The following is a 21681-nucleotide window of genomic DNA, read 5'->3' as shown; positions in this document are numbered from 1 at the left end:
CTCCTATCTTTATATTCCCTCTTTCCTTACTTTTTCTTCTTCTTCCCTTACATACCAGTATTTTTGTTTTATAGCATCTCCATCTATTATTTAAAAATTTTCTACAGTGGTTAATATCTAGATATATAAAACTATAGTTCCTATGCCATTCCTAATCTATGTTTATTTTTATCATTTTTAAAAAGATCACAAAATTTTATGTGGAAAGGCGTAGCCAAATCGGTTGTTTTCATTCAAAAGTCGTGTTAACGTACGTTTTGCGATTGCTGCTGATTACAACGGTATATCTCTTTTCTTTTTTATTCTTTTCGAGAGAACCGTTGCAAGTACTTTCATCCTTTAATAAGCCACACCATTGTCACGTACCTACACGGATTTTACCTTTAAAAGGATCCTTCCCACACTTCCACTTCATACCACAATCTGCTTCATTAGCACGGCGAAAATGTTACGCTAATACATATACAATTTCCAAAATCAATTTAATTCTATTGAATGCACTAAAGAAAACGTTGAAGTTATTATTTAAAAACGTAAATCGAACATTTGTTATTAAATTTCTTCATTTTTCTGTAATTTAATTTTTCAATCAATATTGTACACCCAACATTTAATAATGATACAATTAGTTTTATACTTATACAATGAAGTTAAGGAAAATATGTCTAGTATATGTACGTTACCTTAAAAACCCGATTTCAGTTAAACCGCGATTTGTCTAGGGAAAACTAGTTTTAACAATCTTCTTTAGTCAATTGCAGCTTCCACTAGGAAAAACTAGAACTGTCTGATAAAATCTTAGTTAAAACTAAAGTATTTCACTTTTACTGAAGAGTTAGAGACGATGATGATCGATTTAATATTAATTATATGTACTTATAAGTAAAATGAATCAAGTACGTATGCTTTTAGTAATCACAATGCTATCAACAAGAGTATGCTAACTATCAAATAAAAAAAAGGAAAGGGCGACTTCGTTAGTGTTGTCTACTCCTACCGCAATCCTATGATCCTATATCCATCAGAAAAGAAATAATTAGTAGAAGTTCACAGTCTCTCACAGTCACTGTGGATCTGTATTAACTGCAGACTTTACATTAAAATTAGAGTTTATTTTTAACCAAAATGTGTATAGTGACGACTAGAACGAAGTGAGAATTTAATTCTAGTTTTCTCTAGTCATAACTAGAATTGACAAATGGACTAGAAGAATGTGAAAAGTAGCCTTTCCAAGTCAGATCGCATTATAAATGAAATCTCATCTTATTGTAACATATATCTTTATTGTAGTCATAGTACAAAATAATAAAGGTTCATCATCATCATACGACACGACCCTGCGCTATCCTCTGGTTTATATCCCTAAAGGTTATGAAATTATTTTTGCATTTGGCTCAACTTACCTATACCCTGATATATAACCAGTATAGAGTGGAGGACGGATTTTTTCATATTTAAGTACGTATTCAAGTATTTGTTTATAATTTGGTTTGAATATCCAAACTGAACTGATGCTGTCCTGCTAAAGGCCGGTGTTGGTATTTCCTAACGTTTCGCTAGCTCTAGTGGAAAACTTCTTCAGAGGTCCTTTAGTCCAACATCCAGTATCGGACCTCTGAAAAAACTCTCCACTCGTGCTAGAAGCGTTAGAAAGTACTTCCAATCGATGACGACCTTTAGTTTAGACCCCAATTAGGACAGCATCACATACTGGCCGGGAAAATCTTTACCAATTTGTCAATATCCAATTTATTCGAAACCTGTTTGTATATTCAGTTTATGAAATATTAAAATATACAAATATTATTAAACATTCGGATATATTTTTTTTAAATTAAGGACTAATGTGTGACGACAATAATTAATATCGTTCATACATTAGGCTCTTTCAAATGAAAATATCAGAACCGAGTAGAATAAAGTTAACAGATCTGAACGAAACGAGTGTTGGGGTAGGTCGAGGCGGCAAGGCACGCCAGTTGGAATCGAAGTCTCTGATGATTATTTAATGGAAGTATTGGGAGCGTATATTATCGAGTGCGTTTCTACTTTGTCGAAGCGACGAGTCGCGGCGTGGCGCGGCTTTTTAATAAAGCGGTACGAACGAAGGAGTATGTATGTGTGTGTGTAGTACGTGTTTTTTAGAATGGGGTGGTGGTCGATACCGCCACAGCCATCTAGATTCAGTCAGTAGCGTAGGGCATAAGCGAATTTGGCTTCAACAGCATCGAGAGTGGCGCCGACGAGCGGCGCTTCCTGGAACTAATTAATTATCAAGCCGTAGTTAATTATGTACGTAACAAACCCCTTTCCTCCCAATTGTTAGGAAGTCGGCGCAGTGCCGTTCTTCTCCCCGCCGTCCCCTTTGTTTTCGCGTAATTCAATTTTCTACGCGCTCGGTGAAGCGACTGCAGCGAACCAACGAGGCTTTGCACGTATGTATGTGTACATATATTATATATATGTATGTATGTATGTTGCAAGTACATACTTGCATCCACGTATATATGTATGTATGTATGTATGTGAGTATGCAAGTACAGTTTCTGCATAATATTGTTTTAGCTGTTAGAGCGGAATCAAATTGTTTATGCGCATATTGAAAGCTTCTCAAACGCACTCTAGTCACTAATTGCGTTACTAATACATTGTGACAAGCTGACGAGTAACGTTGTCATGATTTTGTTAACGTAAATGACTACAAAACCACGGGAGAAGATTCACTAATTAGATATTTCGCTGTTTTCTGCTTACAAAATCATAATACAGTCTGTACAATGCGGTTGTGCGATAATTTCCCATGTCATTATCAGTTTTTGCGGAAATTAATTAAATTTTTGAAGTGGGCTTCCTATTGTCAATTAGGAATTTGCCTATAAAATTGTATTTTTTTTACGTTAAGTAACAATTTCATGCTTCAGTTGTCCACATCACAATAAAGGTCCATGGGGTTGACGTAATTCTTGCACAGACTGTGACTACATTTAGTAAAAGATAAACAAATCCCAAAGTCTTTTTCGTGAAGTAAAATTGGATATAGTTTTATTTGATTTTTGGTATGTAAATAATTAAGCAGAATATTTTGTCGTCATTATTATGAAATGGGACAAAAACGGAGCGCACAGAATACAGGATATTTCAATAAAGGACAATCCCGTATATATAGGAGACGTATCAAAGATCAACCAAAACCGATCGTCAGTAAATAATGCATATGTACCTACGTTTACAGTGAATCTTTCTGTAATAATGAGAGGAACGAATGATATTTTGAAACGTATACAAAATAGACCTGAACATACCTATTCCTATGAGTCCTTTATAATTAATGATGTTGTAGTAGTAGCATGTAGTAATAGTAATAAACTCAACATGTTTTTGTAATTAATATACTTGGACTATACTCTTTCAAACAAATATTTTGTACTTTTGTCAAGTATGTCTCAAAAAAATCTAAGCGAGCTTTGAGGAAGTGAGTTAAACCAAATGAAACAAGATTTTCCAAAATTGGAGAGTGACAACTTGAGTACCTATGCTACACGTTATGGACTCTTAAACGTACTCGTGCTTGAAATTTCGAATAATAGTATTTTTTGGAAGGCATTGTTAACTCCAGTCTGTACTCTATCTATACTACTGTCTATTACACAACTAAAATTTGTAGGACTGTTGGCAAAACTAAAACATTGTTTGGAATCTTTCGTAAACTTAATTAGGAGGAACCAAGAGGCAAAGATTGATGTCAATTTCAATAAGTATCCTGAATATTATCCTGAAATATTATGATGTAAAGAGTAAAATATTTTGTACCTATTCTCTTATAATTAGATGCATCAGTTTTTATCTTCTCGTTATTCGAATTGATTCACCTATTTCTCAGTCAATATTTTCCTCATTAGACTCCAAATAAATGGAAATTATCGTTAATTTTAAGTTTTAGGTAAGATTTTGATGTCGTCAATTTTCTTATTTGGATTACGTACATTTAAATTTCTTTACCTTTATATACACACTAAACATGTAGTTTTCGTAAAGCAATTTTTTTTTCTTTCCTGGTCCGTTTCAGTTTCTCTGAATATCCTGAGATGGTAGAGCTATCGACTACATATAACGATGTTATCTCCATATTAACATACAGTATTCCGTATAAGCAGCTGTTCAGCAATTTCTACATGTATTGAGGTGCTGGCAAGCACAAGAGGAGAACTAGCAGCAACAGCATTTACGTATCTATCACCTTTGGCGTGAAAGGGTGTCGATCCAACAAATTGGATTTCAATAAGCAGGCACTTTAAGCGCTCTTTTCGTCCCATTGAGTCGGTGACATACGACACCTGATCCGATAGCCCCTCTAACCTCCTCCTCTTCCACTTTTGTCCTTGTTATATCCTTCCACTACATACGTATACCTTTATATGTACATACATGTGTATGTGTCGGCTACTGAGAAGATTATGCCATCACTTACACCAAAAAATTCTCATAAATCGTGTAATACGGCGAATGACAGCAAAGTTTCGATAAAAATTAAGGGAGAGTTTAATTTGTTTAATTTTATTTACGGGTATATAACTTTTTTATAAAAATGCGTAGTATAAACTGGCTTTTATCTGCGATTTAGCCCGCTCGGGACTATTTTTAATTACTGGTAATAAATACAATTATTATGATCAATAAACAATTAACTAAAGTAGCCTATATTACCCCTGATGCCCTCTAGATATTTGTAAAATCGAACTGAAATCGGTTCAGCCTTACACGCAGACAGAGGAGGCAGAAAGGTAATCAGACAAATAGAAAAAAGAAGCGTAATTTTAGACTTTGTGGTCAACTTTAAGGGTCATTTTTGTCTTAATTGCACACGAATTGTGGAGAGGTGCGTGTGTAACGGGTGTCTTCGGGGTGAAGGCGTTATAATGGGCATGATGATGATGGTGTATGCATGTACGTTACATACTGCCAAAATATTTTGTTTACCGTGAAAGATCAGAGCAAATAATTTTATTGATGTAAAATCAACATCAGTCATTTTATATCAAAATATTTACAACCTCATTTTGTTTCCCATCTTTTAAACATTGTAATAAGAAAAATAAATGGAATCCATAGTTTCTTTAGCTTTGGGTTCATCTAACTAGTGAAGTTTTTCGAATCGTTTTCTAAGAATTTTGGATTATAGGCATTTATTGGCACACCACAATATGTTGTAGTATTCAGTTTTACACAGCTGACGTATATCAATTCGATATTGTTTTGTGGGCTGTTTTGTCATGGTACCTTGCTAAAGGTACGATAAGTGGTGATTTGGAACTTCAAGATTTCATGGACCAAGACATTGAACCCAGAAAACAATACCGATCCAATATTTTAGATTAACCATTTCCAATGAGTTTAGAATTTTTTGGGCTCTCATCAGTTAAATATTTAAGTTTATGTTACCTTCAATAGCCAATGTGATCAACTTTCATTCATCATTTTACATAGTGTTTGATCAGTGATATCAGCAAAACTTTTAACGATAAAAATGTATTTTGCATTTTAGAAACACAAAATACGTTTGGAAAAGTACAGTGTAAACTCTATAACGTCACTCGATTTAACGACAAACTCCTTAAAATGTCGAAATTGACCCCATAAAACAATATCGATTCAATATTTTAAATTATCCATTTCCCAGGAGTTTAGAATTTTTTGGGATCTCTTCCGTTTATGATTAAAAAGAATTCATGGAATGTCCCTTCGTCCCTTGTCCATTTTATATAATGTTTGATCGGTAATACTAGCAAAACTTTTAACGGCAAAAATGTATTTTGCATTTTAGAAATAGAAAATACCTTTGGGAAAGTACAGTGTAAACTCTATAACGTCACTCGATTTAACGACAAACTCCTTAAAATGTCGAAATTGCTTGACTTTGGTTTACTTTACATTNTACGACAAAAATAGATATTTTTTATTTTGTATTTTCATTTTAAATGCAACTATTTCAAATAAATCACATCTCTGATGATTATGCCAAATATTTTTTCACATTCAGAGATTTTAATATTCCTAATAGATATTTTCCTTTAGTTGATATGCTTGTAATATATAATATGTTGATGTTTGTGGTTTAACAATTTGTTAACGTACAATGGCTATAATTCGATGATTAAATACCGTTTTAATGGAACTGTTGGAAACATACCAGTCCCACTAAAACTATCAAGTAACACTCCATCCGGAACCCCACGACCGCAGTAGCTTCCGCATTTTGTTGAATGGCCTTAGCCGTCACACGACATTCTACCGCACAATAGTAGATAATCTGAGACGACTAAATCTACTTACGATCTTTACAAGGCACTATTCAGACATAATGGCCCATAGAAAAGTCCGGCAAACGGGATAGTGCTCCCTTGGCTTGCCGATCTTAAGGACTAAACTGGCTTGTCTGATTGTAGATCGCTTTAAATATGTTTTGACCGCCAGAAATGCTCTTTTGTGAAAATACGAGCGCAGATTTTCGCATAATAGGATATTGCCAGGTCTTTATGATCAAATGAGTGTAAATCTATACCTATTGCTGCGATGAATGGTATTAAGGGGGCTCTTAAACGAACGATATTTATCATGTGAAACATGCTGGAAATCGGTCATAATTTTTAACCGATAAGCACGTGGACAAAACTTGGAGTAGGTTCTATCTATAGGGTTAAATTTGTTTGAGAGCAGTACGTGTAAATATCTGAAAAACCACCATCATCATCATCATAAGGTCATCAGTCCTAAGACTGGTTGGACACGTACCTCCACTCTTTCCTATCCTGAGCTAATCTCTGCATTTCCCTAAAACTAGAACAGCCCACATCCTTAGCTATTTGCGAACAGTAATCTAATCTACGTCTACCTCTACCCCTCCTAACTCCTGTTTCTGCCTCTAATATGTCTCTGACTAGACCTTCATGCCTGAGAAGGTGTCCTACCAACCTATCTCGCCTATTTTTTATTGACTTCCATAGAGTACTCTGTTCTCCTATTCTTTCCAATACCTTCTTCATTTCTAACCTTTTCTACCCACGATATCCTCATCATCCGCCTATAACACCACATTTCGAACGCTTCTAACCTTTTCTTTTCCGCCGCTCCCACTGTCCGTGTTTCGCACCCGTACAACGCCGTGCTCCAAACATACACCGTTAACAACCTTTTTCGAAATTCTAAATTAACGGTTCGCGAGCATAGAAGTGACTTCTTTTTATTAAAGGCGACACGACCCTGCTCTATCCTCTGCTTTATATCTCTACTACTCATTCCTTCCTGACTTATCTGACTTCCTAGGTATCTAAAATCAGCCACTTCTTCTAATTTTTCGTCTCCTATCTTTATATTCGCTCTTTCCCTACTTTTTCTTCCGTTGCATACCAGTATTTTAGTTTTACTTTTATTTATTTTCATACAGTACTGATCTGTCAGTACCGCTTCCATTTTATTTGAAAAACCATATAACACCGAAATTAATATAAGGATTAATTTTGAGTAGGTGTTACTAACTGCTTATCAAACATCAATCTAATAGTATTAGGTAATAATAATTTTTTTTTGATAATGATTATTTCATAAACAATTTTCATAGTTTTGAATTATTCTCATGAATTCAATAAGGTAATTATACTATTTTTTCAGGTTTTTCGCAGTTGAAATCAGCTTTTCCTACGTCCGGTCCTGGCGGCTGTCTGCCGGGTAAGTAAGTGACACATGGTACCTAATCATTGTTATTACTAACTGTCCAGTTTAATATCTTCGATAAGGATTAAAAAATTTTCAAAACTATTCCGAAATACTGCCTTGTATTGACATTAAATAAAGGTTACATAGGTACAAAATGTATATTTTATAAATTGAAATGCTATTACTAAAAATACTGTTCATAAATTTTAGTATATCATATATAAAATGGAGTCTATCAATACTTAATTGAAATAATGTTAACTGCGATCTTGCCGGTGAAACAATACAATTCATAACTTAATAAAAATGATACTAATCTAAATTTCAATCAAATTTTCTTTTACTATGTGCGTGTGTTATTTATCTATATTATATTCTACATTCTTTGCTGAGGTCCTGAGACCGTGTGCTCACATTTTCCTAGGACATGTTGAAGTATTTCTTCCTCTTTATTATACATTCTGCATAATTTTTCCTTTTCTAGTAGCCAATACCTATTAGCTTTCGTTTCTGATCCTAACCTGAATATTGCATACATCTCCAGTTCGTTTCCGCGTTTGTGTTATTTGAAATTTATATTGGTATCATTTTTATTAATACCTAACATACATTTTATTCTATGAACATAAACGCAATGAAGTAAAAAAATTCAAAATACGTTGTTCATAAGTTTTTAAAAAATTTCTGCTACGTTTATTCTTTCCCCAATTTAGTAGAAACTGACGAATCGCTTCCGTTATAGTTTTGTCTTTTGTTCTAAGTAGCGCCTTTTCTGCTTATTATTTTGGAACACGACACGGAGGGAACCAGTGCGATTCCATTCTCTGAATTGTTCTTTTGTTTTTGAATCGTGCTCAAGTACACTAGAACCGAACTAAAACGTGTAGAAGAATTTTTCCTTGAAACACTGCATGATAAAAGGTCTCGAAAATTTTGAAGCGTTAAGTGTCCGAATTTATATACTTAAAGCGTCCTTAAAATGGAAATTGTGTCTTATCACTACTAGTTGAACCCGTTCAAACTTTGACGAATGGGTACCGTTGCCGATGGTGTATGTCATTTACAGTTTAATCATGCTGGCATCCGTACTGTAACCGAAACTATATTCCCTTAGTTCACAAAACTTTACATATGGGAATAAATCCCTAGCTTGTTCTACTTTAGGTAGTTATCTAAATGATTTTAGGAGTCATTTAGATGAAGGGGGGCCGCACTTTTATACTTTAAAACAGATTTTTAAAAAATGCAGCACAAAATGAATAAAATTTTATTTTTATACTATAGGTAATACAATATATATTATTAATTCTAGGGTCTTAATTAGTAAGGTGTTGTTTATGTTTTATATGTAGCTACATTTGCATCATTAATCACGTGGTGAATTCATTGTAAGTTTGATTTTCGAAAAAATGCTTCACAAACATATGAGAAATTAAAAACACAACTCATTGTTCAAAATGAAAGTCGAAATATCCGTGAGGATTCTCAACTGCAGTTATGTTTCCTTATTTCATGAACATGTTTCGAGAAATGTTTAGGTTGCCTTTTTGGGAAGAACAGCAAGAAATGTTGAGAATTATTATTAGGTATTTCTAAATATTAACGAAATTACAAGCACTAATTATTATTAAATTATCTTGTCTTTGGAAGTGTATAAGGTTAGGGGGGTCAATCCGCGGCTGTATGAGGCCTTCAACTTTGAACATTCATTATAGTTTTATAAAATATTTATAATGATTGCTGATTTTCGCTATCTACATAGTCAGATAATTCAGGATGGAAAGACTGGTAGAGATTTAAAGTAGAGGTTAGCGTAAGGTCGAATAGCCTTTAACTAAAAGAAATCATTTCTGCGAAACGTGAAAAGAAAATATTAGATGTGTCTGAAATGTGGTGCTACAGGCGAATGATGAGGACACTGTGGATACAGAAAGTTAGAAAAAAGGAGACATTATTAAAACAGAGGTTGAAAGAACACTTTCCTAAGCTTGAGGAACCAGCTAGACACATATTGAGATGCGTGTCCAACCAGTCAGTACTGTCATCATCATCATAAGGTCGTCAATCCTAAGACTGGTTGGACACGCACTTCCACTCCTTCCTACCCTGAGCATCCTTCTATTTGCAAACAGTAATCTAATCTAGGTCTACCTCTACTCCTCTTAAGTCCCATTTTCTGACTCTAGTATGTCTCTGACTAGACCTTCATGCCTGGTGTTCTACCAACCCATCTCGCCTATTTCGACTCGACCCTGCGATATCGTCTGCTTTATATTCCTACTACTCCTTCCGTGTTGAATTATCTGACTTCCTAGATACCGAAAATCAGCCACTTCTTTTTCGTCTCCTATTTTTATATTCGCTGTTCTTCTACTTTTTATTCCCTTGCATACCAGTATTTTTGTTTTACTTTATTTATTTTCATACAATACTGTTTTATCAATACCGCTTCCATTTTATTTAAAGCAATTTCAAACTCCTCCTTGCTATATGCTAATACTCATATATCATCTACAAATCTAAGCATAGTAATTTTTTGCCTCTGTATAACTATCAGTATAGTTGTACTGTCTTTGATGATATTGATCGCATCTTCGATCTATAGATTAAAAAGTAGCGGTGACAATGTACATCCTTGTCTGACTCTCTTCTTAATATTTGCTTCTCTACGTTGCAGCTCCAGCTCTATAACTGTCTGTCGGTCTACATACAAACTAAGTATCACTGTTCTATCTCTGTAACTCATCCCTACATTTTTAAATATATTTAATCGTCATATCTACGTATAGAGTCGACTTTTATGAATTTTCTTTTCATAAACATCCTACAGTGTATGTGAAGGACTTTTTGTCGGTTATAACCTGTCGTGTAAAAATTTCATTTCCTGCTATTTAACGTCGATCTACGTTGTAAATTTATCTGGATAGACCTGGATCCTGTCAGTTGGTTCGTTTCACGATTTTATTTGGTCGTCTTTTTTCTTTTTGCTTTTTTTATTGAGTGAGCGTCTTGTTGTGGAATTCGGGCCTCTTTTCATACTCCGTTGTTTTCGTCCTTTGAGCCCGTTCTTTTTGTTTATATCTACCAGGTTGTTCGTTTTCATTATTTTACCTGGTACCTACATACAAAGACAACTGCATAGATACGAATGCGAAGCGTTCAATGCGCGGCTTTGCGGTTCGCGTGTATGCATGGCGCGCATTCTTCGAGGTGTAAAAGCTTCATGAATGTGCTGAGAAGTCCATTCACATGTCCATCAACGCGACACGGCGGCTGCTTGCTTATACCTCCTTTCTCTACCACCGAAGAACCTCAATAAAACGAACGCGGGAGAAATGTCTTCCACGGTGTGGGTTGTGGGAGATGGGACCCACGACGACGATAGCTCACGACTTCTTTTTGTAAACTTATCGTATCTCCGATTAGTTTTCGTAATATAACAGTAACTGAATCATTCGAAGTTGATTTGAATTAACTTTTGTTATAATAACTCGCGTTATCACATGAACATTAACGTTAACGTATAAATACATATGTTGTGTACACAAGCATTTTTATTTCAATGGAGTATAACTTACAGTTCATGTACACGCTAATGTTTCATTGTAAATATTAGTAATAGAAGTTTTAAAATTGAGTAACCAATTCGGAGATTAGGTACTTTCTATATCCAAATTTACAAATTTTACCTCTTTATATCTGTTAGTACAGTTATAAGCAAATTCAGTGATGGAAAAAAATGAACAAAGAGTGAAAATTACTGATGTGAAGGTTTTGTTTGTGGTATCTAATGTTGACTTAGTTTCGGTCTTGACAAAACGCAAATTCTTCTTCGAAATGTAATCAACAATAGATTATCTGAAATAAAATCTGAAAATTAGCTTCAGCTGCATGGTTTTAATCAGAGTTCTACAGATAAATGTTTTAAAAATTGTAAATTGCCATCGTATTTCTGTGAAGTCATTTATTCTATATCTAAATGTGGATACTAATCCTTTGTTTTGGAAATCAGATTTATAGTGAATAGTTTAATTTGAGGGAAAAAGAAATCAAATGATAAACTTGATACCTGCATGTGGCAACCTCTGTTTGTCAAATATGATTCTACTTTTGTTTTCTGTATAGTTTAAGATGAGAGTTAAGTCACTAACTCTTGAGGTTGACGGTAAACTCATTGGAACGAGTGGTATTAACAATGCCTGAAGGCATTACACCTTTAAAACTACTTTTCTTTTCTTTTCTAATGTAATAGCCATTTGCCCGAGCAGAAAGAAAAGATAAAGGGAAAAACACATACGCAAACACTAAATGCAATAATTTGTATGTACAAGTGAATCTTCTGTAGTATTTAATTTGGAATTTTGCACACTTTTCTTTTCTACCTATTTTATAAATAATATGTTTGGTAGTTAATAGAAAAATTGCCGCTGGCATTCACCACGCAGTCCGTAATTACCTTGTAAACGCTGTTTAAAAGCAGCAAGTAAATTGGCTGATATCAACGGTGTGCTGATGAGATCTAAAGATGTTGAGTCCGCAATCTACGTCTGACGATTTTGACAAATCATTGTAGTTTATTATAGTAAATACTTTTTGACTTCAATGTACTTTGTTTGCGTTTCCTCGTTTATGGTTCAAACATTCCCAAATACGTTCTTAGTCTTTTTAAGTATCTCTATCCGAATTTAAGGACTTTGGAACAATGTCACCTATTACTCATTAGTATGTAAGCACCTGTATACAGTACAACCTCGATAATCTGAACCACCACTAATACCAACAATAACACAAGTTATAATTCGAACGAACCTTGATAGCCCGAACAGCGCAGGCGTGGAAACGTCACCATCGCTCGAGAAGCGGCTTCTGAAGCCATGCAAAATCTTATATTTCGTCCGTCTTACGAAATGATAACGTTAACAATTATGAAATGGCGCCAAAATGGAAACATATTACTGTATCAATAATGGAAGAAGTTGATATAAATAAATAAATTTGTTTAAAACATAAAGCCTATACATACATATCTGTGTCTAATATAACTGACGACTGCTCTTTGATAATCCGAATGTCTAATATAACAGACGACTGATAATCCGAATAATCCNAAATAGTGTTACAAAGATTATTAAATGACTGTACTATATTCTACATTTCTACTAACCAGGAACAATTTCTGTAAATGCACTATGGGTCACAAATGAAGAAGAATTTTATTCCAAAGTCTAAAAGATTGTTTCTTAACGTCATATTGTAAGAGACAGCCTTTTCTAATTTGTTAAATTTTTGTTACATTAGTAAAGATTTAAAATGTTTTACCAAAAATTAACGACTTGAAAGGAAATGTTAATATTCTTCATATTGGAGAAGCATTAATGATTAATATTACATAGTTTTGGGTTTTTAGTCTATATATTTACATTTCATTAAAATTATTATCTAATAAAGAAGATACTGTAAGTAGAGAGCTCATTTGTATGTAAATGCAATTGATTTTGAATAACATTAGATACCAATTATATTTAGGTTGTTACTCTGTCTTTTAATTTAATATACATCCCAGACTATTCAAAAATTTTACTTTCTAAACTTGTTAAGTACAGTGAAAACTATAGATGTAGTAGGTAGACCTATAAATCGAGAAAATGTACCTGAATTTTATATACAAGTAGCAGATAGTGTGGTTACACATAGTTTTTGTGGTGTAGATAACGAATTTCTATACTACCGTCTAAATCAAACCGACGGCGACGGACTAATGAATAATTGTAAGGAGTTCCAGCGCAAGTTGCTCCAAATTACTATGATGAAAAATCGGCTCTCGCCAATAGTTTTGCACTGAACATATTTAAATATATTAGACATATTACAGTTAGGTTATGGTTTACATTAAATAAATACTTTTTTTATAATCTTACGATGGTCAAAATGCTCATGTTGAGTGTTATTTGTGATATTAATTAATATTTAGATACTTTGATACGGAACGTGAAAACCAAGTGCGTAAAATTGTATCAGTATATACGTATTTGTCACAAACTTGAAATCAGGAAGAACAAGCTTGATGAGTTTTTTGTTACAACCTTAAACATTTTGGTCATATATTAGGTATAACATTATTCACACAGTGCGTTTTAGAAAATACTACAAATGGCGCGGTGAACGCCATCTGTAGCACGATGCTACATACAGACCACTTCGAATTATTTTATTATTCACACAATTTTCCATGTGCAGCCTGTGGCAGATGATGATTGGAAAATGTCTCTTATCGGAACCATTATCTATTAATAACATAGCTGCAAAAATAAACCAAATGCATTTAGCGAATTTGAAACAAAAATAGTAAACAAAAAGGGTTTCTAAATTTACAATTGGCAAATAAATAACGTATTCTTAATCCATAACAGGAATAATGTGTATTATAATTAAGTACCTACTATCCTGTGATAGTAGAAAAGATGCGGTGAGAAAATTCTAGAACATATTATCTATAAATAAGTCATCAAAAACTAAACGCACATGTTCAAGGTTTGCAAATTGTAATAAGAAACCTCTTATAATTATTATTTGGGCTTATTAGGTCATTATCGAGAAATTAATGTAAATGTAGGCTACATATAAAAGAATGTCACTATCTATACCATAGGAGTAATATTTTTATTTTAAAAAAGCTTTCTGGATTTTTAGTTTTTCTAACGATTTCATCTTTTACTTTTTAGTGTCTTTTGGTGTATTTCGCCACAACTTCTATAAAGACAATATAAGATTCTAAAGTTCTCTATCGATATTTTTTGATATGCATGCGGTTTCCAAAAATAAAAATGTCATTATACCTTGATAAAGTTAAAAAAAAATTGAGCAAAATGTTGGTATATTACTAAAGAAGTAAGCAAATATCCACCTGAACAATTTAGAGCTTTCTGATCAACAAATCTATCAGGGTGACAGTGCAAATTAGTCTTACATTTTTGACTAGTTTTCAAAATGTTGTTACCCCCACTCACACGATGTGACATTCTTTTATACATATTTAGAGTAGTTTAAAGTTAATACCTTGCTAATGACCTAATAAATCGAAACAATATTATATAAGATATTTCCCTTTGATGTTATTTGTAAAATCCTGTACAAGTGTGATTTGCATTTGTTTATCTGTATCCTGTGATGTATGAGTTTTGATAAATTTTATGACAGCGACTAAGCATACTTTTCTATTTTTTTTTTAGCCAAATTTTACTAATCCAGATGACAGTAAGTGCAAACAAATTAACCACAAATTACTTATTAGAGTCACCCGCAGTCTTTGACAATGATTGACATTTGTTTTCATAATTCCCGGGATCTACTTCAAATAACGATTTCAAACAGCTAATGCATTCTATGTTCCTTTAATTGCCGGAGAGACAATATTGAAACACGTTCGGAAATTTGGCACATGTTTAAAGACTTTTTGAACGTTCCCGACAAAGCAAAAAATATTTTAAGACAAGAGACAGGTTGACAAGATCCGGCGCCGCCACCGATGTTACCTAAGCGTACCAGAGTATTATGTTTCGTGGAAATGTCACTTTCACTGCATGTGTGTTATTGTAAATTTGAAACTTTACCGAACGTATACACATGTAGTCATTCAACGAAATTAGTTCTTTCGAATATACCTACATAGTATGTCCCAATTTAGTTTTCGTTCAGGCCTTCTGCAAATGGAATGTGTTTAAACTGTTACAAAAAAGCATCATTCGACAAGCCCCACAATTTTTAAGGACCTTGTGATATACGTATCTATAATGAAAATGATGAAGAAGAATTTTATTCCAAAGTCTAAAAGATTGTTTCTTAACGTCATATTGTAAGAGACAGCCTTTTCTAATTTGTTAAATTTTTGTTACATNAATGTTGAGAATTATTATTAGGTATTTCTAAATATTAACGAAATTACAAGCACTAATTATTATTAAATTATCTTGTCTTTGGAAGTGTATAAGGTTAGGGGGGTCAATCCGCGGCTGTATGAGGCCTTCAACTTTGAACATTCATTATAGTTTTATAAAATATTTATAATGATTGCTGATTTTCGCTATCTACATAGTCAGATAATTCAGGATGGAAAGACTGGTAGAGATTTAAAGTAGAGGTTAGCGTAAGGTCGAATAGCCTTTAACTAAAAGAAATCATTTCTGCGAAACGTGAAAAGAAAATATTAGATGTGTCTGAAATGTGGTGCTACAGGCGAATGATGAGGACACTGTGGATACAGAAAGTTAGAAAAAAGGAGACATTATTAAAACAGAGGTTGAAAGAACACTTTCCTAAGCTTGAGGAACCAGCTAGACACATATTGAGATGCGTGTCCAACCAGTCAGTACTGTCATCATCATCATAAGGTCGTCAATCCTAAGACTGGTTGGACACGCACTTCCACTCCTTCCTACCCTGAGCATCCTTCTATTTGCAAACAGTAATCTAATCTAGGTCTACCTCTACTCCTCTTAAGTCCCATTTTCTGACTCTAGTATGTCTCTGACTAGACCTTCATGCCTGGTGTTCTACCAACCCATCTCGCCTATTTCGACTCGACCCTGCGATATCGTCTGCTTTATATTCCTACTACTCCTTCCGTGTTGAATTATCTGACTTCCTAGATACCGAAAATCAGCCACTTCTTTTTCGTCTCCTATTTTTATATTCGCTGTTCTTCTACTTTTTATTCCCTTGCATACCAGTATTTTTGTTTTACTTTATTTATTTTCATACAATACTGTTTTATCAATACCGCTTCCATTTTATTTAAAGCAATTTCAAACTCCTCCTTGCTATATGCTAATACTCATATATCATCTACAAATCTAAGCATAGTAATTTTTTGCCTCTGTATAACTATCAGTATAGTTGTACTGTCTTTGATGATATTGATCGCATCTTCGATCTATAGATTAAAAAGTAGCGGTGACAATGTACATCCTTGTCTGACTCTCTTCTTAATATTTGCTTCTCTACGTTGCAGCTCCAGCTCTATAACTGTCTGTCGGTCTACATACAAACTAAGTATCACTGTTCTATCTCTGTAACTCATCCCTACATTTTTAAATATATTTAATCGTCATATCTACGTATAGAGTCGACTTTTATGAATTTTCTTTTCATAAACATCCTACAGTGTATGTGAAGGACTTTTTGTCGGTTATAACCTGTCGTGTAAAAATTTCATTTCCTGCTATTTAACGTCGATCTACGTTGTAAATTTATCTGGATAGACCTGGATCCTGTCAGTTGGTTCGTTTCACGATTTTATTTGGTCGTCTTTTTTCTTTTTGCTTTTTTTATTGAGTGAGCGTCTTGTTGTGGAATTCGGGCCTCTTTTCATACTCCGTTGTTTTCGTCCTTTGAGCCCGTTCTTTTTGTTTATATCTACCAGGTTGTTCGTTTTCATTATTTTACCTGGTACCTACATACAAAGACAACTGCATAGATACGAATGCGAAGCGTTCAATGCGCGGCTTTGCGGTTCGCGTGTATGCATGGCGCGCATTCTTCGAGGTGTAAAAGCTTCATGAATGTGCTGAGAAGTCCATTCACATGTCCATCAACGCGACACGGCGGCTGCTTGCTTATACCTCCTTTCTCTACCACCGAAGAACCTCAATAAAACGAACGCGGGAGAAATGTCTTCCACGGTGTGGGTTGTGGGAGATGGGACCCACGACGACGATAGCTCACGACTTCTTTTTGTAAACTTATCGTATCTCCGATTAGTTTTCGTAATATAACAGTAACTGAATCATTCGAAGTTGATTTGAATTAACTTTTGTTATAATAACTCGCGTTATCACATGAACATTAACGTTAACGTATAAATACATATGTTGTGTACACAAGCATTTTTATTTCAATGGAGTATAACTTACAGTTCATGTACACGCTAATGTTTCATTGTAAATATTAGTAATAGAAGTTTTAAAATTGAGTAACCAATTCGGAGATTAGGTACTTTCTATATCCAAATTTACAAATTTTACCTCTTTATATCTGTTAGTACAGTTATAAGCAAATTCAGTGATGGAAAAAAATGAACAAAGAGTGAAAATTACTGATGTGAAGGTTTTGTTTGTGGTATCTAATGTTGACTTAGTTTCGGTCTTGACAAAACGCAAATTCTTCTTCGAAATGTAATCAACAATAGATTATCTGAAATAAAATCTGAAAATTAGCTTCAGCTGCATGGTTTTAATCAGAGTTCTACAGATAAATGTTTTAAAAATTGTAAATTGCCATCGTATTTCTGTGAAGTCATTTATTCTATATCTAAATGTGGATACTAATCCTTTGTTTTGGAAATCAGATTTATAGTGAATAGTTTAATTTGAGGGAAAAAGAAATCAAATGATAAACTTGATACCTGCATGTGGCAACCTCTGTTTGTCAAATATGATTCTACTTTTGTTTTCTGTATAGTTTAAGATGAGAGTTAAGTCACTAACTCTTGAGGTTGACGGTAAACTCATTGGAACGAGTGGTATTAACAATGCCTGAAGGCATTACACCTTTAAAACTACTTTTCTTTTCTTTTCTAATGTAATAGCCATTTGCCCGAGCAGAAAGAAAAGATAAAGGGAAAAACACATACGCAAACACTAAATGCAATAATTTGTATGTACAAGTGAATCTTCTGTAGTATTTAATTTGGAATTTTGCACACTTTTCTTTTCTACCTATTTTATAAATAATATGTTTGGTAGTTAATAGAAAAATTGCCGCTGGCATTCACCACGCAGTCCGTAATTACCTTGTAAACGCTGTTTAAAAGCAGCAAGTAAATTGGCTGATATCAACGGTGTGCTGATGAGATCTAAAGATGTTGAGTCCGCAATCTACGTCTGACGATTTTGACAAATCATTGTAGTTTATTATAGTAAATACTTTTTGACTTCAATGTACTTTGTTTGCGTTTCCTCGTTTATGGTTCAAACATTCCCAAATACGTTCTTAGTCTTTTTAAGTATCTCTATCCGAATTTAAGGACTTTGGAACAATGTCACCTATTACTCATTAGTATGTAAGCACCTGTATACAGTACAACCTCGATAATCTGAACCACCACTAATACCAACAATAACACAAGTTATAATTCGAACGAACCTTGATAGCCCGAACAGCGCAGGCGTGGAAACGTCACCATCGCTCGAGAAGCGGCTTCTGAAGCCATGCAAAATCTTATATTTCGTCCGTCTTACGAAATGATAACGTTAACAATTATGAAATGGCGCCAAAATGGAAACATATTACTGTATCAATAATGGAAGAAGTTGATATAAATAAATAAATTTGTTTAAAACATAAAGCCTATACATACATATCTGTGTCTAATATAACTGACGACTGCTCTTTGATAATCCGAATGTCTAATATAACAGACGACTGATAATCCGAATAATCCTTTACAAAAATTAGTTCGGATTATCGACGTTACAGTGTATATGTTGTTTATTAAGTGTTCTTCGATCGGTTTAGCTATCATTACGCGTTTGTCCTATACGATGACGAACAATCATCAAGCCGGTAACTGAGTTACTAGTGAATGACTACGCGGCCACATTTCATAGACCATTAAGTGCATCGAGCGCGCACACCACACGCTACAATTGACAATTATTTATATCGGAATTACCATTTATCACACTATTACCGGATTATGTCCGCATAATTCATAAGCTGAAGCGCGCGGACGGTAACGGTAGCGGCAGAGGCGAGGACGACGACGATGACGACGCCTACGACGCCGCTCATCCTTCCCGCTCGCACCCCGACGCCCTAGTCGATTCCGGGCAATACCGCGCCACCGTCGCTCACTCGAGTATTAATAACGCTGATTTACTGGTGCCATCGCGTGCGCTAAAAATTTAATTTGCACCCCGAAGGATAAATTGTTCTGTTTACATTGCGCTCTGATGGCCCAGTCGGTGACGTATGTGCGTTTGTCAGAAACGGTGCCAAAGATGAAAAAGTTACATTAAGAATATTTAAAAAAGAAAGAGATTTGAATGATTATTGCGGAATTGTTATAATTTTATTTGGGTACTCGATAAGTTTCTATGAAGGATATTTTATTTTTCGGTTTTGAATGAAACGAAATCGAAACACAAAATAGAATGTTTTACCAGTTTACTTAATTATAACTCAACAATGGTTACGAACTTGGACTAGCCAAAGTACTATATTAAGTAATTTAATTAATTCGCGTGAAAAGAGTCCCATCGAAATCGGCTTATCGGATTGAAGATTAGCTCATGAAGACAGGTAGGTATAGTTGGAACGATCACAATTAGCAAAGTTAGCAACATTGTGAGATTGGACGTATCTTCTTTCTTGTTTCCGGTACTGCAGTCATTTGCTGCGTTTTGAGCATGCCTCTGTTAAGTTAGGAAATGCTTCATGAGTAGTGCAAAGTGAAAAGAGATAATAATAGTAAACAGTGCAGCGGTTAGAGATTGTTTAGGTCAGGGTCGGCTTTATAACTGCCTGGTTGGAATTATACGTTTAAACAAACGTCTTTGCTTTCCTAAATTCCTGAGAAAGTAGAATTTTCTTTAAAGTCCAATGCTGGCAACATGCTCAAATAGTTGTCTGCATCTCTTTCTGTTACACATTAATTGGTATAATGTTATTCCTTTTTCATTATTAGTGTCCGCTGCAATTCCTACCTGACATCTCTTTTCTACGTTTACGATATTCCCTACAACGTCTGCCGTTAGTAAAAGTAGGCGTTCTGTCAGCAACCGCTGTAGTCTAATAAGTAAGTTGAATGAAGAAAGTAAATGCGACAGTTTTATTACGGACTATGTCAATTTTGAACGTTTCAACTACAGACAATGCATTTTTGAGGGTCGTTTGTGTCTTAAAAATATGCAGACAAACGTTTCAATTTTATTTGATATGAATACCTTAAATATTCATCCTTCAGCATCCTTAAGGAATCAGTTAAATAACAATTTTGAAAGTTTACCGATCGACGTGATTGAGCTATAATCTCACATATATAGATGAATAATAATAATAGATATAAAGTACAAGTGAAAATTACAAAGAAAGTATCACAAATCGGTTTTAGCTTCCCTCTCTTGCTTTTGACATAAATGGCAAATTGCAAATAATATCTAATCTAAATATCTAATATCAATTTACTTTTGTGCTCGCGATCGGTCAATTTAAAAATTCAGAAAAGGTCATTAAAAGTGCATGGTTGGAACACGGTTCCCATTATGGGTGTCAAACGTGGACATTGGATGCTGCGGGAAGTAGAAGATCTATTTCAAATATATGAGGATGTTAAAACAGGATTATGAATGAGAATGAATTAGAAAGAGAACATAGGACGCTATAGAAGTCAATGAGGAATATAAGCGAGGTAACTTGGCGGGAGGCATGTTAGAAGCACAAACAGGAATTAAGAGGGGCATATATAAAATTACTGTTCACGTGGGCGTGGGATATTCTAGTTTTAGGGAAATGCGAATGTTAGGTTAGGTTAGGAAAAACAGGAGATGCGTGACCAACCAGTTTTGGGACTAACGATAGCTAACCTTATGATGATGATGATGATATAAAATTAAAAGTCTCGTCATTTTACGTTCATCAAAATTCAAATAGGATGCGGGACTGCTAGTCACAAGTCTTGCGCGTGCATGATTAACTTGGGCGTCATATAAATACAAGTATTATCGTAAATATTCTAGTTCTTGGAGAAAAGATGAACATTTCGAGAATATCGTGCATTGAAAGTATCTGTATGTAAAAAAAGCACAAACAATGAATGGGACTCGCGTAGCTTGCGATCGAAGACCTTCACTCATTTTTAAATAAACAATGGAATGAAAGTCTAGTCAAAAACATATTAGAGGCAGAAACAGGAGTTAGGAGGGGTAGAGGTAGACCTAGATTAGATTACTGTTCGCAAATAGTTAAGGATGTGGG

General features: G+C 34.3%; 1 protein-coding gene across 1 annotated transcript in view; it reads left to right on the top strand.

Annotated features, from left to right (window-relative positions):
• Window positions 1-21681, top strand: part of LOC108734558 (visual system homeobox 2-like) — a 154216-nt gene that overhangs the window by 35032 nt on the left and 97503 nt on the right. The window contains exon 4 of the mRNA XM_018466172.1: window positions 7666-7722. Coding sequence (XP_018321674.1) covers window positions 7666-7722 — 57 coding nt within the window. The remainder of the gene's footprint in view (window positions 1-7665; window positions 7723-21681) is intronic.

This window comes from Agrilus planipennis, unplaced genomic scaffold, assembly GCF_000699045.2.
Source record: "Agrilus planipennis isolate EAB-ADULT unplaced genomic scaffold, Apla_2.0 scaffold62, whole genome shotgun sequence".
Classification (NCBI taxonomy): Eukaryota; Metazoa; Arthropoda; class Insecta; order Coleoptera; family Buprestidae; genus Agrilus; species Agrilus planipennis.
Note: the sequence above shows the minus strand (reverse complement) of the source record. Positions and strands in the feature narration are given on the sequence as shown.